A 23,306-nucleotide genomic window follows, 5' to 3' on the forward strand; every position below is an offset into this window, starting at 1 on the left:
AGGCACAGTCTCCGATTGCTTGGGGGGGAAACCCTGGAGAGGACAGGGACTTTCAGTCTCGGCAACTGATCCTTGGGGCAAGACTTACCAGGGAGGAGCGGCTATGCTCATTAGGCCTGTCACTCAGCCAAGTCAGATCATGTTCTTGCTAATAAAGAGCTAACTCCCACTTGAAAAGTGTGATTTCCTGCCAGCTCTCTCCAGACAGATCTTGTGTTCCAGGCTGCACTCCTATGACTCCCTGCCCCTATGTGAATCTTTACGCACTATTTTTTTTTATCAGCCTTCTCTTCTCCTAATTAATCTGCCTCTCTCTCATACACACACTCACACAGGCGCACACATTGCCCCTCCATGGTTTCCAAGGCTAAACATCTCTGGGAAGCTCCGGGTTGCTTCATCCACCACTGACGGAAAGCCGCCATTTCTCCGTTGGAGAGATCCAGACCAGGGTTAAGCAGCAACCTCGAGGGAGGACAGGAGATGTGGGGAGAAGGGGAGGGTCTTCCTGGAGATCAGAGGGAAGAATTCAGGGTGGGCGGGAGGGCCGTAGGGCGTTTTGCTTTTTGAAAAGAGGTAAGAGGGATCAAGACCTATGGCGAAAGGAAGAACAAAATTACATTCCAAACATGGACAACAGCAAAAAATGAAATGGAACAAAACACCCTGCTTCCAAAATGAAAATAGGGACCCCCATCGCTTCCTCCCCACACTTGAAAGCCTCTCAAGGAGTTGGCTCCTCGCATGAGAGGTGGCACCATTCGAACCAGACATTTGCAGGTGTATTAAGCAGTGCCGGGGGGTAAGGAGTGCCTGCTTCCAGCTGATCTCAGCCGGAAGGATCCTTTTGTGAAAGAGGTTCAGTAAGACTACAGGGTTCTGGGCCAGCCCTGACGGGCTTTTGTTGATCTGTTGGTTTGCATTTCTTAGTGCAGAAAGTATGGATCTGATGTGTAGAGATCTTTCTTAATCTAATTGATTCAAGAGGGTTCTGGAAGCTTCTCTGTGTGAAAGAAACAAGCAGAAGGTTTCCTGACGTTTGGGTTATTCCTTCCGAGAAGATGAGTACAGCTGCCTTAAACTGGTCCCGCTATCTCTTCTGTCAAGGACAGGCTGACTATAATACAGTCATACCTCATGTTATGTTCGCTTCATGTTACGTCACGTGCATGCGCAGAAGCGGCGAATCGCAACCTGCGCATGCACAGATACGCCGCTGCGGGTTGCGCTCTTTTCATGTTGCGAACAGGCCTCTGGAACGAATCCCATTTGCAACCACAGGTACCCCTGTAGCGAGGCCAGGAGTTTCACTTTCTCTATCTCTCTTCCTTTTGGTGTGGTGTTCTGTACACAGTATGCTTAGTGTTAAGGTTTAGACTTATTATAAGTTATTGTAAGTTTAAGTCTGCTGCAACCGGATTTCTTATGGACAGTGCCAATCCTGAATGTATTGGATTTGTGACCATTATGTTCATTTGCCTTTAGCAGCAGTAAAGCTCTGCTGGATGAAATACAATGGCCTCTGGTCTATTTTTGGGAAATCCTGCAAAGTGTTTAAGTTTTTTGCTCTGCTAACTATGCACTGGAGTTTGGCTGTGGATCACTACGGAGTAGAAATTCCATGACGCTGTTTACATCCTTTGAGAAACCTCCGTTTCAGTGGAAGTTTGGTTGTATGTGAACCTAGAACACCCTTTTTTTCCAAAGGAAATCACCTGAGCTACACAAAAGGGTTCCCTTATATGAGTGTATGGTGGTAAACAGAGGCTTCCCCAAGCCACCCTGATTCTTTTTTTTTTTAAATGATATTTATTGAAATTTTGCAGACAATAAAAGGTTACAAAATTAAAAATAAGAAATAAAAAAGAATAACAATAATAAAAGAAAAAGAGATACAAAAATACAAAGAGAAAATACATAAAAAGAAAAAAAAGAAAAAAAGAAGTTAAAAAGAAATCAATATTTTCATGTCTTATATTTCATTTACTTGTATCCTGACCTCCTCACACACCCCTTTTTTGTATTCCAGTTCACATGGTTAATTCAGCAAATCCTTACCCTCTATCATTTATCATTACTCAATATCTTAACCTATTATAACTATATATTTTCAACCATTGTCAATCCGTATTTACATATTCTTGTTAATCTTTTTACCAATACCGCTTATTTTCAATCCAACATCCCTTTAACATTCATTAATTTTACAGTATTTCTGCAAGTAATCTTTAAATTTCTTCCAGTCTTCTTCCACCACCTCTTCTCCCTGATCTCGGATTCTGCCAGTCATTTCTGCCAGCCCAAGCCACCCTGATTCTTGCCCACTAGACTCACAGGTCGAGGGGGTGAGGGTACTTGTCCTTCTCCTTCACGGGGATCACGAAATACGGAACGCGGTGCACCGTCCCGGTCTTGTCCAGGTAATGCTCGCGGTGCATCTGAGCAAGCTGCAGGTGAAACACCAACAGGTTATGACGATGACGATGATGATGATGATGATGATGATAATAATAATAATAATAATAATTTATTTATACCCCGCCCATCTGGCTGAGTTTACCCAATCAAGTGTTAAAAACAATGCAGCGTTAAATATTAAAAACTTCACTGAACAGGGCTGCCTTCAGATGTCTTTTAAAGATAGGATAGCTGCTTACTGTGGTGCCTCGCAAGACGAAAATAATTCGTTCTGTGATTCTCTTCGTCTAGCGGTTCTTTCATCTTGCGAAGCAAGCCCATTGACGGATTAGCGGATTAGCGCTATTAGCGGCTTTTAGCGGCTTATCTGCTGATCGGATCAGCTGATAAGCGGCTTAGCAGCTTAGAAAAAGGGGGGGGGGAACCCAGCAGGAACTCGCAAGACATTGTCGTCTTGCGAAGCACCTCCAAAACGGAAAACCCTTTCGTCTAGCGGGTTTTCCGTCTTGCGAGGCATTCGTCTTGCAGGGCACCACTGTATTTCCTTCACATCTAAAGGGAGGGTGTTCCACAGGGTGGGCACCACTACCGAGAAGGCCCTCTGCCTGGGTCCCTGTAACCTCACTTCTCGCAATGAGGGAACCGCCAGAAGGCCCTTGGCGCTGGACCTCAGTGTCTGGGCTGAACGATGGAGGTGAAGACGCTCCTTTAGGTAAACAGGACTGAGGCCATTTAGGGCTTTAAAGGTCAGCACCAACACTTTGAATTGTGCTCAGAAACGTACTGGGAGCCAATACAGATCTCTCAGAACCGGTGTTATGTGGTCCCGGCAGCCACTCCCAGTCACCAGTCTAGCTGCCACATTCTGGATTAATTGCAGTTTCTGGGTCACCTTCAAAGGTAGCCCCACGTAGAGCACATTGCAGTAGTCCAAGCAAGAGATAATCAGAGCATGCACCACTCTGGCAAGACAGTCCGCAGGCAGGGAGGGTCTCATTCTGCGTACCAGGTGGAGCTGGTAGACAGCCGCCCTGTACCCAGAATTGACCTGGACCTTCATGGACAGCTGTGAGTCCAAAATGACTCCTAGGCTGCGCACCTGGTCCTTCAGGGGGCACAGTTACCCTATTCAGGACCATGGAATCCCTCACACCCTCCCGCCTCCTGTCCCCCCAAAAAAGAACTTCTGTCTTGTCAGGATTCAACCTCAAGGGTTATAAGGGTCAGACCACGGGCGAGAGACAGAATTAAGGTGCATCAAGGTACCTGGAGCTGCAACCAGGATAACAATAACAATAATAAAATTTTATTTATACCCTGCCCTCCCCAGCCAAGACTGGGCTCAGGGCGGCTAACACCAAATATAAAAACGATTGATTGAAATACAGCTTAAAACACATGATTAAAATACAACATTAAAACATTACAATGCAGCCTCATTTCAGTGGAAACTCAATCAAAAACTTTTTTGGGGATAAAAACGTCAAGTCTTCACCAAGGCTGGTCCTACATGGGCCAGAAAAAAGCCAGGGAAGCCCCCAAATAGGAGTTCCAACACAGAAGGAGAAAGGAGAAAAGAAAGAGGGGGAGGGAATCAAATTGATTCCAAGCCAAAGGAATAATTTTGCTTTGGATTATTATAATATTTATATCTATCCAGCTGTTTCCCTAGTCTGGAACTCGTGGCGGCTGACACAGATGAAAGAGAACAAGGGAAAAACATGGAAGAGACCATGATTAAAATGTAATTAAACACTAATAGAATTAAAGTAGTATGGAAAATCCATTAAACGCAAGACAACAACTGAAGCATCACAGCACTGTCCTCAAAAGCAGCCAGTTCCCAAATGCCTGTCGGAAGGAAACAATCTTCACTTTGCTGGCGAGTCAGTCTATCTTCTCTAGGCAGGGAGTTTCAAAGCTGAGGGCAGCTACCAAAAAGGCTCTGTCCTGCATCTCCCGTTATAGGGAAATACGGCAGGAGGTTTTGTGACACTTCTTGAAATGTATCGTGGGGAACTTTGGGGGACTTTGAAACTTGATGTAACCGTTGTTCTGGACTTTCTGCTTCATCTCACGTGGTAGCTTGAAGTCTCGTTGCAACAAGAAACGACCAGGCCTCCTCTTTTGCTTCCACCCACCAGCTGAAGTCTTTTGCTTGTGTCTACAGATCTGAACCTGGGAAACCTACTGTCCCTGCGATTTTCCTTTGTCACCAGCAAGCAGCCCTGTGAGGGTGACAGGACAGGCAGAACCCCCCCCCCCCGAAGATCTCAGAGTCTGGGCGGGTTTGTACGGGGGAATATAATCTTTAAGATAGCCTTGACGGATTGATTTTACGTCCATTTGTGGTCCTCACTATAGCTTTTGGAAAGGAGGGCTAGCTACCGTGGTGGCTGGGGCTGATGGGAGATGTAGTCCTAAACATCTGAACAGCACAGGCATTGGGGAAGGCTGGGTTGGTGCATTGCACTTAAAACCAGGGAAACTCGGGTTCAAATCCCTGCAACGGGAAGCAAAACTCCCTACTGAGTGGCCTTGGGAAATCACTGCTTCCCAGCCGATTCTGCCTCGCGGGATTATAGAGAGAATTTAAGACAGGTGGAGGCCATTATTATTATTATTATTATTATTATTCCACCACCCTTCATCCATAGATGTCAGGGCGGTTCACAACATTAAAGTGCAATATAACAAATACAAAATGCATAATAAAAATAGGAGGAAAAATGAACCAGTGAATGTTGCTTTCTGTTCTTTGGAGGAAAGATGGGATAAAAATCTAGCAGAGACTGCATGGTCCCATTTCCTTGCCCAAGCATTTGCTAGTAAGAATAAGAATAAGAATTTATTATTTATACCCCACCCATCTGGATGGGTTTCCCCAGCCACTCTGGGTGGCTTCCAACGGAACACTAAAAACAGAATAAAACTTCAAACATTAAAAACTTCCCTGAACAGGGCTGCCTTCAGATATCTTCTAAAAGTCTGGTTGTTGTTGTTCTCTTTGACATCTGGTGGGAGGGCGTTCCACAGGGCGGGTGCCACCACCAAGAAGGCCCTCTGCCTGGTTCCTTATAACTTGGCTTCTCGCAGCAAGGAAACCGCCAGAAGGCCCTTGGAGCTGGACCTCAGTGTCCGGGCAGAATGATGGGGGTGGAGATGCTCCTTCAGGGATACTGGACCAAGTGCTTGACACACTCTCTTGGTTGGGCCATCTGAAGCAATCCCGCACAGCCTGTCATCAGTCCTGCACCCTGGAACAACAGCGCCTTCCTTCCTTTAAGAAGAGCTTGCAGGATCAGGCCCCAGGGGGACGATCTAGTCCAGCTCCCTGTTCTTGCAGTGGCCAGCCAGTTTCCTGCAAAAACCTGCAAACAGGATCCAAGCAGGAGAGACCTTTCTCTTCCTACAATTTCCAGCAAGTGCTACTCAAAAGCATGGCTGCCTCTGACTGCGGAGGCAGCGCAATCATGGCTAACATCCATTGATAGCCCTCTCCTGTATGAATTTGTCTAATCCTCTTTTCTGTCCTTCTTTGCTTATTCCAGGCAGTCAGATCCAAGACTGGTGGGCTGTGATGGGTGCTCCTGAGGGATGTGCCTGTGGTCAGTCAGGACACTGGTGGCACAGGGTAGTTTGTTGGCAAGCAGACAGGTGGTCCTCTTTTTAGGATAGGTGGGCATCAACTAGACAGCAAGGTTTGCTTCCTTCCTGCTCCCCCATCTTTCCCCGCAGGCTAAGGCAGTTTGCATAATCCGCTGCGTCACGGACAAATGAGATAGTCCGTTAAAATGCATGCAGATGCACTAAAAATCAAAGGAACAACCACGTTTTCCGATTTGTTCTACGAAAGGGGGAAAGGCTGCTGGGAACACCCTCTGTGGTCTTTCGAAGCTTCCTCTGCAATTGGTTGTGAGAATTTGGCTTCAGCAGGCAGAAATGAGCTCTGCTCAGATATTGTCTCAGCTGCTGAGGTGTTAGGGGGCATTATGGTGGCTTTGAAGTTGTGGAAAAAACCTGCTGGCACCCGACCGAGCTGTTAGGGAGTGTGTGAGAGGAAGAGAAGGAAGCAGCACTGCATTGCAGGTGGATGGCGTAAATGGATTTGTGCACACAAGGAAGGGAAATGGGAAGCAGGTGAGCGACTGAAGCAGAGAAGTGAACGTGCAGTTGCACGCCACCCCACTATCGGAGCGGCGTGAGATTCCAGGGATTTGTGATTCCTTTTGGAATGAGGCGCAGCGGACTTTGGTGCCTTTAGGATCTATGGTTTAATTGCACATAACTACAACTTGAGGAGACTCTTGAGAGTCCCATGGACTGCAAGAAGATCAAACCTCTTAAGGAAATCAGCCCTGAGTGCTCACTGGAAGGACAGATCCTGAAGCTGAGGCTCCAAGACTTTGGCCACCTCATGAGAAGAGAAGACTCCCTGGAAAAGACCCTGATGTTGGGAAAGATGGAGGGCACAAGGAGAAGGGGACGACAGAGGACGAGATGGTGGAACAGTGTTCTCGAAGCTACCAGCATGGGTTTGACCAAACTGCGGGAGGCAGTGGAAGACAGGAGTGCCTGGTGTGCTCTGGTCTGTGGGGTCACGAAGAGGCGGACACGACTCAACGACTAAACAACAACAACAACCTGAGCCTACGATGGAGGGGCTCACAGCATTAACACCCCAAAAGGGTCTTGTTTCTCTCATAGCTGAGGCCTTGGATTCAAACGTTACTCTCACACTATAATAAAAATAAAATAAAATAAAATAAAATAAAATAAAATAAAATAAAATAAAATAAAATAAAATAAAATAAAATAATAATAATAATAATAATAATAATAAATACCCTGCCCATCTGGCTGGGCTTCCCCAGTCACTCTGGGCGGCTTCCAACAAAATATTAAAATACAGTAATGCATCAAACATTAAAAGGTTCCCTAAAGAGGGCTGCCTTCAGATGTCGTCTAAAAGTCTGGTAGTTGTTCTCTTTGACGTCTGGTGGGAGGGCGTTCCACAGGGAGGGCGCCACCACCGAGAAGGCCCTCTGCCTGGTTCCCTGTAACTTGGCTTCTCGCAGTGAGGGAACCGCCAGAAGGCCCTCAGCACTGGACCTCAGTGTCCGGGTAGAACGATGGGGTGGAGACGCTTCTTCAGATATACTGGACACTCTCTCCAACTTGCTGTTTCCCCCTCACCGCTGCAACTCTGAACCCTGGCCTTGTCCTTCTAACTAACTGCAAGTGGCCACCCATTTGCTGTCTCGCACAGAGCCCCTTTCCTTTGTTCCCCTTAATGGCCCATCACCCAGGCAATCACCTCATCAGGAAGCTGGCCTGGCTCAGCATACAGCCTGCTTCCCCCCTTCAAACTCCTAACAGTACACCGGGATGGCCCTGTATATCAGAAAGGCAAAACAGAAATGGGCATTTTCAATGTCCACCACCTGTAATTCTGCAAAAAAAGGGTTGGGGGGGGGGGTTAAGGGAAAAGGGGAGGGGGCACCCTTGAAAAGCAGGTCTCGGCTACAAAGGATAGATATGCTCCTGAAGGTAATGGGGCCCTTGGTACGTCCAGCTGTCCTTTGTCAATAACAAATTGCCACTGTTTTTTGTGTTGCAGTAGCTTTGGGATAAGTATTTTCGGGTTGCGCGCTGCAGCGACCCGGAAGTAACGGAGTGCATTACTTCCGGGTTTCGCCGCTCGCGCATGCGCAGACTGTCAAAATGACGTCACACGCATGTGCGGAAGCGGCGAAAAGCAACCCACGCATGCGCAGACGCGGGTTGTGTTCACTTCTGCATGCGAACGGGACTCCGGAACCAGAGGTATCACTGTATGCTATATGGTAATTTATGGACCTAATAGTTATCTAAAGCCACTTGCACATAACAAAATATGTATTTTATCAAAGTAATTGTTGAACTTATCTTATACAGTGGTGCCCCGCAAGACGAATGCCTCGCAAGACGGAAAACTCGCTAGACGAAAGAGTTTTCCGTTTTGGAGGTGCATTGCAAAACAAATCTCCTATGGGCTTGCTTCGCAAGACGAAAATGTCTTGCGAGTTCCTGCGGGTTTCCCCCCCCCCCTTTTTCTAAGTCGCTAAGACACTTATCAGCTGATCCGATAAGCTGATAAGCCGCTAAAAGCTGCTAAAAGCCGCTAATAGCGCTAATCCTCTAATCCATCAATGGGCTTGCTTCGCAATACAAAAAACCGCTAGACGAAGAGAATCATAGAACGGATTCTTTTCGGCTTGTGAGGCACCACTGTACTTTGGAAATGCACATCTAGGTGTTTTTTCCCTTTAATTTTTTTTTGGGGGGGGGGGCAAGAAAGTGAGGCCCTAAGCTATAGTGTGGTGTAGTGGTTAAGAGCGGTATTCACGTAATCTGGGAAACCGGCCACCGCTAAGAGACGTGGCTGTCAGGGAGAGAAATGATGGCAGGCAGGGATGCTGAACATGGCTGGGATGATTAATTCCCTCTCCTCGAGGGCTGCCTTGCAAAGAGCTCCGTGAGAGATCCGGCAAGCGATGTTCGACATGGTGCCATTTGGCAGCGGACAGCCTTGTCAGGATCCCTGCGCTGCACTATCAGGAGAGTGCCGCTGCGTTCGCTCAGATGCGCAGATAATCCCAGGGAGCTCTTGAGAGAGCCAGTGTGGCGTAGTGGTTAAGAGCGGTAGTCACGTAATCTGGGGAACCGGGTTCGCGTCTCCGCTCCTCCACATGCAGCTGCTGGATCAGGGCCACGGCAGATCTCTAGCTCAGCATCCCGTTACATAAGAACTTGAGAAGAATTTGCAGGATTAGGCACATGGACACCCTCAGTGACTGTTTTCGACCTCCATAGTTGGAGCCAGTGTGGTGTAGTGGTTAAGAGCGGTAGTCTCGCAATCTGGTGAACGGGGTTCGCTTCCCCGCTCCTCCACCTGCAGCTGCTGGGTGACCTTGGGCCAGTCACACTTCTCTGAAGTCTCTCAGCCCCACTCACCTCACAGAGTGTTTGTTGTGGGGGAGGAAGGGAAAGGAGAGTGTGAGCCGCTTTGAGACTCCTTCGGGTAGTGATAAAGCGGGATATCAAATCCAAACTCCTCTTCTTCTTCTTCTTCTTTATCTTATACGTAAATCTGGCACTGGGTGATTGGGAGAAGGAAATACAGCCTGCAAGGAAAGCAGCCATACCTGCTCTATTCAAAACCACAGCTTTCCAAGGCCCAATTGAATTGTTCATCCCAGATGCTGAGCAGGAGGAGAGACCATCCCTTCCAAACTGTGCAATGAGGTCGTTGTGACATGAGGTGACTGACAGGCAGGCTGCCCACCTACCAAACTCTGAATCATAGAGTAAGAAGGAGACCCAGGGGTTATCTAGCGCAAGCCTTGGCTACGCAGGAACTTGGACTATGTGACTGTGTGGAAATAAGCCTGGCTGGATCCACTTCCCCACCCACCTATCCAGACCAGCTCCGACAAATAAAAGGAAGATCTGAATAAATAGTGTCCGTTCTCAGCTCATTAATTCTGGCTACCCACTCTTCATTATTTATAGCTTGCGTAACTGCCGTGGACTTGCTTAACGCTGGGGAAAGGAGAAAGAGACTCTGCTCCGGGTTCGAGAGATATTGAAGCTGAGCTTGGCACGGGGGGGAGGGAAGGGTGTCTGGCTCCTGGATTCCAAAAGGCGGCACGACCCACCAGCAGACTTTCCACAAATCCACCAGGACCACCCACACACCCGCGCGCTCACTCGCTGCACAGCCAAGACGCAGCCCTTCTGTTGCTGTTGATTCCTTTGCAAACATGAAACGACGAGGAGCAACAAGCAAGAGAGAGGGCTCAGTGGGACTTCTTTCTGGGTTGTGTTTCTCTAGCCACAGGTGTGCGCTTTAAAGCACTTTTTTTAAAAAAAATGCCCCAGTGTTTTCCCTGTGAAAACCCACTCTTCGCCGCTGAATCGGAGCAAACAGCAACCTGCAGAAAATTCTGAATTGCCGCTTGTTTCGGTGCAGCGTTAAAGAATGGGTTTTTGCGGGGAGGGTGCCGGGGCAAAAACACACACAAACAAGCGCTTTGAGACAGATCTTTAAAGTGCAGACAGGGCAAAAGGTACACGTGGATGAGCCCATAGTCAGGGATGGTGGCTTGTTGGCCTCCAGGGGGTGCCAATGGCTGGCCCAGGTGGGTCCTGATCCAGCGGGGCTCTTCTTCCGTTCTTAAGCGATCCGAGTGGATTAGCTGGTCACGCCGTTTGCAAAGTGAGTTTGCAGGGGACCCTGGGGAGCAGTCCCTTGGAAGCTTATCAGGGGTTCCATGGGGATATGTTTTGGGCTGGGTTGCCATCAGTATGCCGATGACACCCAACTCTATCTGTTGATGGATGGCCATCCTGACTCGGCCCCAGACACACTGATCAGATGTTTGGAAGCTGTGGCTGCATGGTTACGTGGGAGTTAAATCCTTGAAGTTAAATCCTTTGGCTGGGTCAGGACGATATGGGATTGGGGGGGCAACTCCCATCTCTTGCGGGGGCGCAATTAGTGCCAGCACCGTCCGTTAAGAGTTTGGGTGTAATCTTCGACACCTCCCTTTCCATGGAGGCGCAGATTGCAGCTACAACAAAGGTGGCATTTTTTCATCTCCGCCAAGCTAAGCAGTTGGCCCCTTACCTCTCTCGCCCTGACCTAGCCACTGTGATCCACGTGATGGTCACCTCCAGACTGGATTACTGTAACTTGCTCTACGTGGGGCTGCCCTTGAGACTGACCCAGAAACTCCAGCGGGTGCAGAATGCCGCGGCGAGACTCCTTACGGGGTCCTCGCTACGAGATCACATTCACCCGGTGCTATACCAGCTGCACTGGCTCCCGGTGGAGTAAAGGATCAGGTTCAAGGTGCTGGTTTTGACCTTCAAAGCCCTATACAGCCTAGGACCCTCATACCTACGGGACCGCCTCTCCTGGCATGCCCCACGGAGGACCTTACGGTCTTCAAACAAAAACATCTTGGAGGTCCCGGGCCACAGGGAGGTTAGGCTGGCCTCAACCAGAGCCAGTGCCTTTTCGGCTGTGGCCCCGATTTGGTGGAACACTCTGTCCCAAGAGACTAGGGCCCTGCGGGACTTGACATCTTTCCGCAGGGCCTGCAAGATGGAGCTGTTCCACCTGGCCTTTGGCCAAGGCGCAGTCTGACCCCCTCCTTCGGCAATCCTCACAGAACTCCACCCCAATGGTTGCCATGAATTTGATATGAACTGATTTTATAATGAATTGATTTTAGAATGCAGTATTATTTTACGTTTGTTAGCCGCTCTGAGCCCGGCTTAGGCTGGGGAGGGCAGGATATTATTATTAATAATAATAATAATAATAATAATAATAATAATAATAATAATAATAATTCTTATGAGCGACACAGCCGATCGTCCCCAAATGAGGACTTCCTGCCACAGCAATGTTCCCTGCAAGAGTGCGGGGTGTATTCTAGGGCACAGTCTCAGTTCACTATGGGTGAAACAAGAGGGCAAAAGGCCTGGTGACACAAAGGCCAGAATCCTTTGTGACAAGCAGAGCATGAGACTCTGAATCTCAGGGCTGCGGGTTCGAATCCCACGCTGGGCAAAAGATTCCTGCACGGCCCTCGTGGTCCCTCCCAACCCTACAATACTATGGTTTCCAGTGTGGGTTCAATGGCCACATGGGGTGACGGCGAATCCAGACCTCCTGCCTTACCTTGTAGAATTCCTTCAGTTCCGCCGTACGGTTGATATCCAAATTGAAGCGAGTGTAGTTGGGGGTGTGCAGCCAGCGGTCCCACCCCCTGGCCCTCGCCCCAATCACCAGGCCGGGGTCAGGAGAGAAGAGGGTGGGGAACTGGCCCCCTTTGCTGTAGGGGCCGCCGCAGGTTTCCATGGCGGCACTTCGGAAATCTTGGAAGTACTTCATGGTGGTGTTGCCATAGGTATCCCCAAAGGATAAGGCCACGTTGGGGACATGGCCACGATACCTGGAGGTGGAGGGGAAAGGTGGAAGGTGAGCGAAACTGGGGAAGAAGAGCCCAAACAACTGCCATTACAGTGTTGCTCCGCAAGACGAATGCCTCGCAAGACGGAAAACTCGCTAGACGAAAGAGTTTTCCGTTTTGGAGGTGCTTCGCAAAACGAATTTCCTATGGGCTTGCTTCGCAAGACGACAATGTCTTGCGAGTTCCTGCTGGTTTTTTTCCCTTTTCCCAAGCCGCTTATCAGCTGATCCGATCAGCAGATAAGCCACTAAAAGCCGCTAAAAGCCGCTAATAGCGCTAATCCGTCAATGGGCTTGCTTCTCAAGACGAAAAAACCGCTAGACGAAGAGAATCACGGAACGGATTCTTTTCGTCTTGCGAGGCACCACTGTATCTTTTTTTGAGAAATCACTTCCCCAACTCTCCTAATAAGCGCAGCGCTTTGCAATCATGGCCACAACAACCACAAGTAATGATGCAGAATCGAAGGAAAGCAGCACTCGGATCAATGCCATAACAGGCAATTTCTATGCCTGCGGAAAGGATCTTTCTCCCTAGGGAAGAGGCAACAAGGGGCAAACTAAGAATGGCCGTGCACCCAGAAGGGGCTGTTGCTGATATTCCAAATGCCTGAACTCCTCAAAAGGTATTGTTTTTTTTAAAAAATATATGTATGTTATTGTTTCTGCATGTGCTGTAGAGGAAAACGAGGGGCAGGTGGGGCTCGTGAACCAGGGAAGGGGGCCCATATAAAAGAAGGAAACTCTGACCCTAAACCTTATATTCGGGAGGAGAAAAGGCTAAGGAGTGAACGCTACACAAATCTGGAGTGGCACCTTGTACGCTTCCTTCCAGCAACTCCTGCAGCCGGTGATATTTTTATAGCGAAACAAAGTGCCGCATCTCGCCATGAACACCTCCTTCATTCTCACAGAATAACAATGGCACCCACCTGAGAGGTGCCAGTGAGGTCCAGCTGAAAAAAATGCCCTGCCAGCAGCCAAGCTGGTGCCCAATGTCTTGAATCACAAAATCATAGAATGGTAGAGTCGGAAGGGGCCCTGAGGGCCATCTAGTCCAACCCCCTGCAATTAAGGGATTGTTTTGCCCAACGTGGGGGCTTGAACCCACAACCCAGAGGTTAAGAGATATCTTGCATGATGACCTTTCCTTTGGACCCCATCAAGCAGGCCAAGGAGAGGGTGGCCTTGTGGTCTGGGCAGCCCAGGACTTCTAGGCAGGGCCAAATTTACGTATAAGCTAAACAAGCTCTAGCCTAGGGCCCCGCTCTCTTGGGGGCCCCCCTAAAAATATTAAAGGGGAAAAAACTGGATGTACATTTCCAAAAGGGACGCTGGTGGTGCTGTGGGTTAAGCCACAGAGCCTAAGACTTGCCGATCAGAAGGTCAGCGGTTCGAATCCCCGCGATGACGGGGTGAGCTCCCGTTCCTCGGTCTCTGCTCCTGCCAACCTAGCAGTTTGAAAGCCCGTCAAAGAGCAAGTAGATCAATAGGTACCGCTCTGGCGGGAAGGTAAACGGCATTTTCGTGTGCTGCTCTGGTTCACCAGAAGCGGTTTCGTCATGCTGGCCACATGAGCCGGAAGCTGTACGCCGGCTCCCTCGGCCAAGAAAGTGAGATGAGCACCACAACCCCAGATTCGGCCACAACTGGACCTAATGGTCAGGGGTCCCTCTACCTTACCTTTCCAAAATATAAGATAAAAAACAAATGAAATAAAACCTACATCCAGCAACAGTGTTTTGTGTTGTGTAGGCTCCCATGATGTAAGTCATGGGCCCTGCCTGCTAGCCTGCTTCCTAAAATATCACAGCTTTGCTCCTTTCTATATATAGGGTGCCGACATTCTGCATGGACTGTTTGCATGGAAACATGTGCAAATGGCTCGAGATACCTATGAGGTCCATAAATTACCATATAGCATGTTACAGATAGGTAGCCGTGTTGGTCTGCCATAGTCAAAATAAAAAAATTCCTTCCAGTAGCACCTTAAAGACCAACCTAGGTTAGTTCTTGGTATGAGCTTTCGTGTGCATGCACACTTCTTCCGATACACAGATGCACACTTCTTCAGATACATATTCTGTGTATCTGAAGAAGTGTGCATGCACACGAAAGCTCATACCAAGAACTAACTTAGTTGGTCTTTAAGGTGTTACTGGAAGGATTTTTTTTATTTTGACATACAGCATGTATTCAACATGGGGGAAAAGCAGTGACAATTTGTTGTTGGCAAAGGAGAGCTGGACAGAGTCCCATTATCTTCAGTAGCTTAGGGCCTCATCAAACCTAAATCCGGCCTTCTCCTTGGCCATGTTAAAGGGTGTTTGTGCAGTGCCGCATTTACGTAGAAGCTAAACAAGCTATAGCTTAGGGCCCTGCTTGCCTGATGTCAAGTGGCACGGAGTTCCAATGTTCCTGTGCTGCCACACTAAGGCTGGGTGGGAACCCCAGAGGTCATCCAGCCGAACCCCAACTGCATTGCGGACTAAACAAGGTTGTGCTGAAGCCTGCCTGATATCAAGTGACAGGGAGTTCCAAAGTTCCTGTGCTGCCACACTAAGGGACCTCAGAGTTGGGCGGGACCCCCAGAGGTCATCCAGCCGAACCCCGACTGCGATGCAGAATAAACAAGGATGTGCTGAAGAGCAGCCAAGGTGCCTGCCTCATATCAAGTGTCAGGGAGTTCCAAAGTTCCTCAGCCCAACCCCCTGCCAGCATTGCGGACTAAACAAGGATGTGCTGAAGCGCAGCGAAGGTGCCTGCCTGATATTAAGTGGCAGGGAGTTCCAAGGTTCCTGTGCTGCCACAGTAAGGAGCCTCAGGGACCCCCCAGACGTCATCCAGCCAAGCCCCCCCCCCCCCCGACTGCAATGCGGACTAAAGAAGGATGTGCTGAAGTGCAGCGAAGGTGCCTGCCTAATATCAAGTGGCAGGCAGTCCCAAAGTTCCTCAGCCCAACCCTCTGCCAGCATTGCGGACTAAAGAAGGATGTGCTGAAGCGCAGCGAAGGTGCCTGCCTAATATCAAGTGGCAGGCAGTCCCAAAGTTCCTCAGCCCAACCCCCTGCCAGCATTGCGGACTAAACAAGGATGTGCTGAAGCGCAGCGAAGGGGCCTGCCTGATATCAAGTGGCAGGGAGTTCCAAGGTTCCTGTGCTGCCTGATATCAAGCAAAGGTGCCTGCCTGATATCAAGTGGCAGGCAGTTCCAAAGTTCCTCAGCCCAACCCCCTGCCAGCATTGCGGACTAAACAAGGATGTGCTGAAGCGCAGCGAAGGGGCCTGCCTAATATCAAGTGGCAGGGAGTTCCAAGGTTCCTGTGCTGCCTGATATCAAGCAAAGGTGCCTGCCTGATATCAAGTGGCAGGCAGTTCCAAAGTTCCTCAGCCCAACCCCCTGCCAGCATTGCGGACTAAACAAGGATGTGCTGAAGCGCAGCGAAGGGGCCTGCCTAATATCAAGTGGCAGGCAGTCCCAAAGTTCCTCAGCCCAACCCCCTGCCAGCATTGCGGACTAAACAAGGATGTGCTGAAGCGCAGCGAAGGGGCCTGCCTGATATCAAGTGGCAGGGAGTTCCAAGGTTCCTGTGCTGCCTGATATCAAGCAAAGGTGCCTGCCTGATATCAAGTGGCAGGCAGTTCCAAAGTTCCTCAGCCCAACCCCCTGCCAGCATTGCGGACTAAACAAGGATGTGCTGAAGCGCAGCGAAGGGGCCTGCCTGATATCAAGTGGCAGGCAGTCCCAAAGTTCCTCAGCCCAACCCCCTGCCAGCATTGCGGACTAAACAAGGATGTGCTGAAGCGCAGCGAAGGGGCCTGCCTGATATCAAGTGGCAGGGAGTTCCAAGGTTCCTGTGCTGCCTGATATCAAGCAAAGGTGCCTGCCTGATATCAAGTGGCAGGCAGTTCCAAAGTTCCTCAGCCCAACCCCCTGCCAGCATTGCGGACTAAACAAGGATGTGCTGAAGCGCAGCGAAGGGGCCTGCCTAATATCAAGTGGCAGGCAGTCCCAAAGTTCCTCAGCCCAACCCCCTGCCAGCATTGCGGACTAAACAAGGATGTGCTGAAGCGCAGCGAAGGGGCCTGCCTGATATCAAGTGGCAGGGAGTTCCAAGGTTCCTGTGCTGCCTGATATCAAGCAAAGGTGCCTGCCTGATATCAAGTGGCAGGCAGTTCCAAAGTTCCTCAGCCCAACCCCCTGCCAGCATTGCGGACTAAACAAGGATGTGCTGAAGCGCAGCAAAGGGGCCTGCCTAATATCAAGTGGCAGGCAGTCCCAAAGTTCCTCAGCCCAACCCCCTGCCAGCATTGCGGACTAAACAAGGATGTGCTGAAGCGCAGCGAAGGGGCCTGCCTGATATCAAGTGGCAGGGAGTTCCAAGGTTCCTGTGCTGCCTGATATCAAGCAAAGGTGCCTGCCTGATATCAAGTGGCAGGCAGTTCCAAAGTTCCTCAGCCCAACCCCCTGCCAGCATTGCGGACTAAACAAGGATGTGCTGAAGCGCAGCGAAGGGGCCTGCCTGATATCAAGTGGCAGGGAGTTCCAAGGTTCCTGTGCTGCCTGATATCAAGCAAAGGTGCCTGCCTGATATCAAGTGGCAGGCAGTTCCAAAGTTCCTCAGCCCAACCCCCTGCCAGCATTGCGGACTAAACAAGGATGTGCTGAAGCGCAGCGAAGGGGCCTGCCTAATATCAAGTGGCAGGCAGTCCCAAAGTTCCTCAGCCCAACCCCGACTGCAATGCAGACCAAACAAGGATGTGCTGAAGAGCAGCCAAGGTCCCTGCCTGATATCAAGTGGCAGGGAGTTCCAAGGTTCCTGTGCTGCCACACTAAGGGACCTCAGAGCTGGGTGGGACCCCCAGAGGTCATCCAGCCCAACCCCGACTGCAATGTGGGCGCCAAAGCCTTTTTCCTTTTCTTTCCCCGCAGAAGCAAGCCATAAAAAAGCGCTTTTTCTTTCTCTCTATCCGCCCCCCCCCCATTTCTCTCCGCCCCCCCCGGTCCCCAAAAGGCGCCCCCGCCTCAGCGACCCACCCGGGCATGAGCCCCGGCGGCACGTAGGCCGCGTTGTACTGGGTCAGGAGGGTCCCGGCGCTGCGCGAAGCCATGGCCGCGCTGCTCCTTCGTCGGCCGGGCAGGGAGGCGGGGAGGCAGGCGAGGCGCCCAGGCGAGGCCGAGGCTTCAGGGAAGGCCGTAGGCCGCGGCGGTCACAAACCCGTCGCCATAGCAACGGGGAGGGCGGGGCGGGAGGCCGGGGAGCCGCGCAGGCGCAGAAGGGAGAGAAATGCGCTCCAGAATCACAGCTGCTGTTTCCTAATAATAATAATAATAATAATATGTGTGATATACTCTTATAGCTTATCACATTGTTATTTATTGTTTGTAAGCCAATTTGGGATTCGTTTGAATGAAAGGCAACACAGAAATACAATAAATCAAATCAAAATTATTATTATTATTATTATTATTATTGGCATTTCTTCATTCGCAATAAAGTATACAGATGCCAACAGCAAATAATACTTATTGCATTATAGTTTATCACATTGTTATTTATTGTTTGTAAGCCAATTTGGGATTCGTTTGAATGAAAAGCACAGAAATACATTAAATCAAATTATTATTATTATTATTATTGCTGTATTTGTGATTTTCTATTATGGTTTATCACATTGAATGAAAAGTATGAATAAATGAAAAGTAACACAGAAATACAATACTGTAAATCAAATCAAATCAAAAATTTTATTATTATTATTACTACTACTACTACTACTACTACTACTACTACTATTGAGGGACACGGGTGGCGCTGTGGGTTAAACCACAGAGCCTAGGACTTGCCGATCGCATGGTCAGCGGTTCGAATCCCCACGACGGGGTGAGCTCCCGTTGCTCGGTCCCTGCTCATGCCAACCTAGCAGTTTGAAACCACACCAGTGCAAGCAGATAAATAGGTACCGCTCTGGTGGGAAGGTAGACGGCGTTTCCGTGTGCTGCGCTGGTGCCGGCTCGCCAGAGCAGCTTCGTCACGGTGGCCACGTGACCCGGAAGTGTCTCCGGACAGCGCTGGCCCCCGGCCTCTTAAGTGAGATGGGCGCACAACCCTAGAGTCTGGCAAAACTGGCCCATACGGGCAGGGGTACCTTTAGCTTTACCTTTACCTTTACAACTACTACTACTACTATTATTATTATTATTGCTATATTTGTGATATTCTATTATGGTTTATCACATTTTATTTATTGTTTGTAAGCCAATTTGGGATTCATTTGAATGAAAAGCAGAACAGAAATATAATAAATCAACTCAAATCAAAATTATTATTATTATTATTATTATTATTATTATTATTATTATTATTGCTGTATGTGTGATAGATACACTATTCTAGTTTATCACATTGTTATTTATTGTTTGTAAGCCAATTTGGGATTCATTTGAATGAAAAGCAACACAGAAATACAATAAATCAAAATTATTATTATTATTGGCATTTCTTAATTCGCAATAAAGTATACAGATGCCAACAGCAAATATTACTAATCACATTTTTAAAAAATGTTTCCCTACATTCTCAATAAAGGATGCCAATAGCACTGATTATTTGTTGCATTTCAAAATTATTTCCTTTCATTTATATATTCGTAGCAAGGCTGCCAAAAGCAATAACTGTTATCAAATTGCATTTCTTTATTTTAATTTTTAACTTTATTGACATATTTGCCATACAGATGTCAACAGCAACAACATTTGTTTGTTGGTTTGTTTTATTTATTTTACATATTCATAATAAAGCATAACCAGGTACTGTATTTCGAACAATTGCTATCAATAACTAGTGTAAAATGAAAATTTGAAAAACAATCCTTTAATTGCAACAAAGGGTGCAGCCAGCATAGATTTTAAAAAATAATTATAATTAAAATAGGGGAAGTCCAGGGGAGAAGGGGGGGAAATATAGAAAATTGTTAGAGAAATATTGTTAGAGGATGTATACATGGAAAAAGCAATAAAAAGTATTTTAAAATAATAATAATAATTAAAATAGCGCACTCAGCATGATCCTCAATCTCAGGGTCTTGGATTCGAGTCTCGTGATGAGACGTCAAAGGAGATTTTAATGACAGGATTAGCACCTGGTGGGTTTTTTTAACGGGGAAATTGGCAAAATATCTGGGTTTTGGGGCGGTTTTCTATCACGGTGATGAAATGCTTTCATTAACTACTCCCTTAAAAAGTGCTTAATAGAGGAGTTTGGCGAAATATCTGCGTACAAGACGAACCTGAGAAATCCCGAAATTATGGGAATAAATTAGAGCAAATTTGATGAAAGCAAGCGGAATAAATTGCACAGTTAAGCCGATGAAATATCGAGGAATCTGGTTGTCGTCAAACACAGAAGAGCTGTTTAAATTTAATTATGAACTGGTGATGGTTGCAATGGGGAAATAATTGTTTTTAAAATGGTCCCAAATTGGACTCTCTTGGGTATTACTGAACAGGTAAAAACTACTTGCAAACTTTGTGTGGAATGCATGAAAAAGATCCTGTTCCCATGGCAACCTTGGGGAGAAATGCTACAATGGGAAAAAAATTCTGAACATAACATATAATCATAAAGCTACACATGTAGAAGTAATCACCCAATGGCTGAATGTCTCACAGGTATATCTGAGAGAGCTGTGTTAAAATCCCGCTAGCAATTATTCCATGGTACAGTAAAAAGAGAAAGGACAATGGATTTTTATTAATTTTTTGCAAAATGTAATCCTTGTACAGATGGAATCCTAGATATGACAGATGTTTTTAACCCCTAAGATGTATTTGCTTGCATTTTTAAAAAGCAATTTTTAACAGAGATTTTAAGATTGCAGGCCAAATATCTAACTGCATAAACAATAAAGAAAGAAATTGCAAATAACTGTCGTTGCAAAACCATGACGGGAAGGGGTCCAATCCTGCAAAGGTTTCAATACAGAGAACTGAGAAGTTATATAGAATATGATATAAAGAGAGGGCAACAATCATGTTTCGAAGAAATATCCAAAGAGGGATTCTATCCAAAATATATGTTTTCCTGGATGCTTTGAAATCACATTTGGGCTCACGCTTTAATGGGAAATGGGTAAAAAATAATATGCGGACCAATTTCTGAACAAAAATAAATAACTTTTTTAAAACTCGGGAACCAACATGATCTCTTTGTGTCGACATTCGTGAAAATCATTACAAACTGCTCTGGAAATTCCTGCATTTCAGGGGGTTGTACTAGATTACCCTTGTGGTTCCTTCTACAATTCTCTGATTCTATGGTACACGATTCCACAAAGACTGAGTAAAATTGACATTGTCTCTGATGGAAAGTGATGGCGATGTGGCTGTTTGAAGGCGGATATGGCACAGAGAAGGTGTACCATGTCCGATCATTAATAATAATAATAATAATAATAATAATAATAATAATAATAATAATAATATGGATTGAGGAAATATAAATATAAATGTAAATGTATGGGGGGATGGGGAAGAAATTGTGTTGGCTTTGGTACATCTATATTGTAATGTAATATGTGAAAACAAATAATAAAAAAGAAAGAAGAAAAAGAAAATAATAATAATAATAATAATAATAATAATAATAATAAATAAATAAATAAATAAAAATAAAAATAAAAATAAAAATAATAAAAATAAAAATAAAAATAATAAAATATTTATACCCCAGCCACTCTGGGCGGCTTCCAACAAAATGTTAAAATACTGTAATGCATCAAACATTAAAAGCTTCCCTAAACAGGGCTGCCTTCAGATTAAAATCTTTTGGGGAGAGGCAGTAAAGATAATATCAGTAATACACAAACTCAGGATTTGTCATCTGTCTATTCCTTTCTGGCACATCACTCACTTTGGGGAGCTGATTTCCCAGTGTGATAAATCCATACAATATATTTGCAAGGTGTTTCGTACCAATCGGTCCTCCTTGCCTTTCTCGCTACTTATTCATGGTTGCCATCTGTCCTCTTTTTCTAGGACATGCCCGCTTTTCCAAGGGTAAAATTTCCAGGTGGGTTTTTTAAATTTGCCAAAAAATCTCTGGCTATACTTTCAGGATAAGACCTTGACACAACTGGGGTCTGAAGACTTGCTTTCCTCTTCTCTTCTCCTGCCCTTCTCAGCAATATATCACAGCTATACAGTGGTGCCTTGGTTCTCAAACGCCTTGGTTCCGAAACACCAAAAAACCCAGAAGTAAGTGTTGTAAGGCTATATATTGTCTCCCTGTTTGTTTAACTTATATGCAGAATTCATCATGCGAAACACTGGGCTGGATGAATCCCAAGCCGGAATTAAGATTGCCAGAAGAAATATCAACAACCTCCGATATGCAGATGACACAAGCTTGATGGCAGAAAGTGAGGAGGAATTAAAGAACCTCTTAATGAGGGTGAAAGAGGAGAGCGCAAAATATGGTCTGAAGCTCAACATCAAAAAAATGAAGATCATTGCCACTGGTCCCATCACCTCCTGGCAAATAGAAGGGGAAGAAATGGAGGCAGTGAGAGATTTTACTTTCTTGGGCTCCATGATCACTGCAGTCACGAAATTAAAAGACGCCTTCTTCTTGGGAGAAAAGCGATGACAAACCTGGACAGCATGTTAAAAAGCAGAGACATCACCTTACCAACAAAGGTCCATACAGTGGTGCCTCGCAAGACGAAAAGAATCCATTCCGCGAGTCTCTTCATCTTGCGGTTTTTTCATCTTGCAAAGCAAGCCCATTAGTGGATTAGCGGATTAGCGCTATTAGCGGCTTAGCGGATCAGCTGATAAGCGGCTTAGCGGCTTAGCGGCTTGGGAAAAAGGGGGGGGGACCCAGCAGGAACTCGCAAGACATTTTTGTCTTGCGAAGCAAGTCAATAGGAAATTCGTTTTGCGAAGCACCTCCAAAACGGAAAACCCTTTCGTCTAGCGGGTTTTCCGTCTTGCGAGGCATTCGTCTTGCGGGGCACCACTGTATAGTAAAAGCCATGGTTTTCCCAGTAGTGATGTATGGAAGTGAGAGCTGGACCATCAAGAAGGCTGGTTGCCGAAGAATGGATGCTTTTGAATTCTGGTGCTAGAGGAGACTCTTGAGAGTCCCATGGACTGCAAGAAGATCCAACCTCTCCATTCTGAAGGAAATCAGCCCTGAGTGCTCACTGGAAGGACAGATCCTGAAGCTGAGGCTCCAATACTTTGGCCACCTCAGGAGAAGAGAAGACTCCCTGGAAAAGACCCTGATGCTGGGAAAGATGGAGGGCACAAGGAGAAGGGGATGAAAGAGGACAAGATGGTTGGACGGTGTTCTTGAAGCTACCAACATGAGTTTGACCAAACCGCGGGAGGCAGTGGAAGACAGGAGGGCCTGGCGTGCTCTGGTCCAGGGGGTCACGAAGTGTCGGACACGACTCAACGACTAAACAACAACATATCTTACAGACACTGCAGTCTCTGCTGACCTTCATTCTAAAGAAACCGAACCCTGGTGACCCCGGATTCTCTCCCCTTTGGCAATTGGGCGTGTGCAGGGGCGTAGGAAAAAAGGGGGGGTTGCCCCAGGTGCCATGGAGGGGGGTGACAAATTATAGAGGAACAATTACTGCCCTACTAGGGCAGTCCATTAAAAACATTTATTTATTTTTTGAAGATGCCTGCTCCAAAGGTCTTAGAATCATAGAATCCTAGAGTTGGAAGAGACCACAAGGGCCATTGAGTCCAACCCCCTGCCAAGCAGGAAACACCATCAGAGCACTCCTGACATATGGTTGTCAAGCCTCTGCTTAAAGACCTCCAAAGGAGGAGACTCCACCACACTCCTT

General features: G+C 47.2%; 1 protein-coding gene across 1 annotated transcript in view; it reads right to left on the reverse strand.

Annotated features, from left to right (window-relative positions):
* The window catches only part of CIMIP2C (ciliary microtubule inner protein 2C), a 36,781-nt gene extending 19,145 nt beyond the window's left edge, over positions 1-17,636 (reverse strand). The window contains exons 1-3 of the mRNA XM_082217990.1: positions 17,479-17,636; positions 12,152-12,425; positions 2,335-2,447 (exon numbers count right to left, since the gene is read on the reverse strand). Coding sequence (XP_082074116.1) covers positions 2,335-2,447; positions 12,152-12,425; positions 17,479-17,552 — 461 coding nt within the window. The 5' untranslated portion in view covers positions 17,553-17,636. The remainder of the gene's footprint in view (positions 1-2,334; positions 2,448-12,151; positions 12,426-17,478) is intronic.
* Positions 17,637-23,306: the final 5,670 nt, after the last annotated feature.

The sequence above is a fragment of the Podarcis vaucheri genome, assembly GCF_965113315.1.
Source record: "Podarcis vaucheri genome assembly, chromosome: 3".
NCBI lineage: Eukaryota > Metazoa > Chordata > Lepidosauria > Squamata > Lacertidae > Podarcis > Podarcis vaucheri.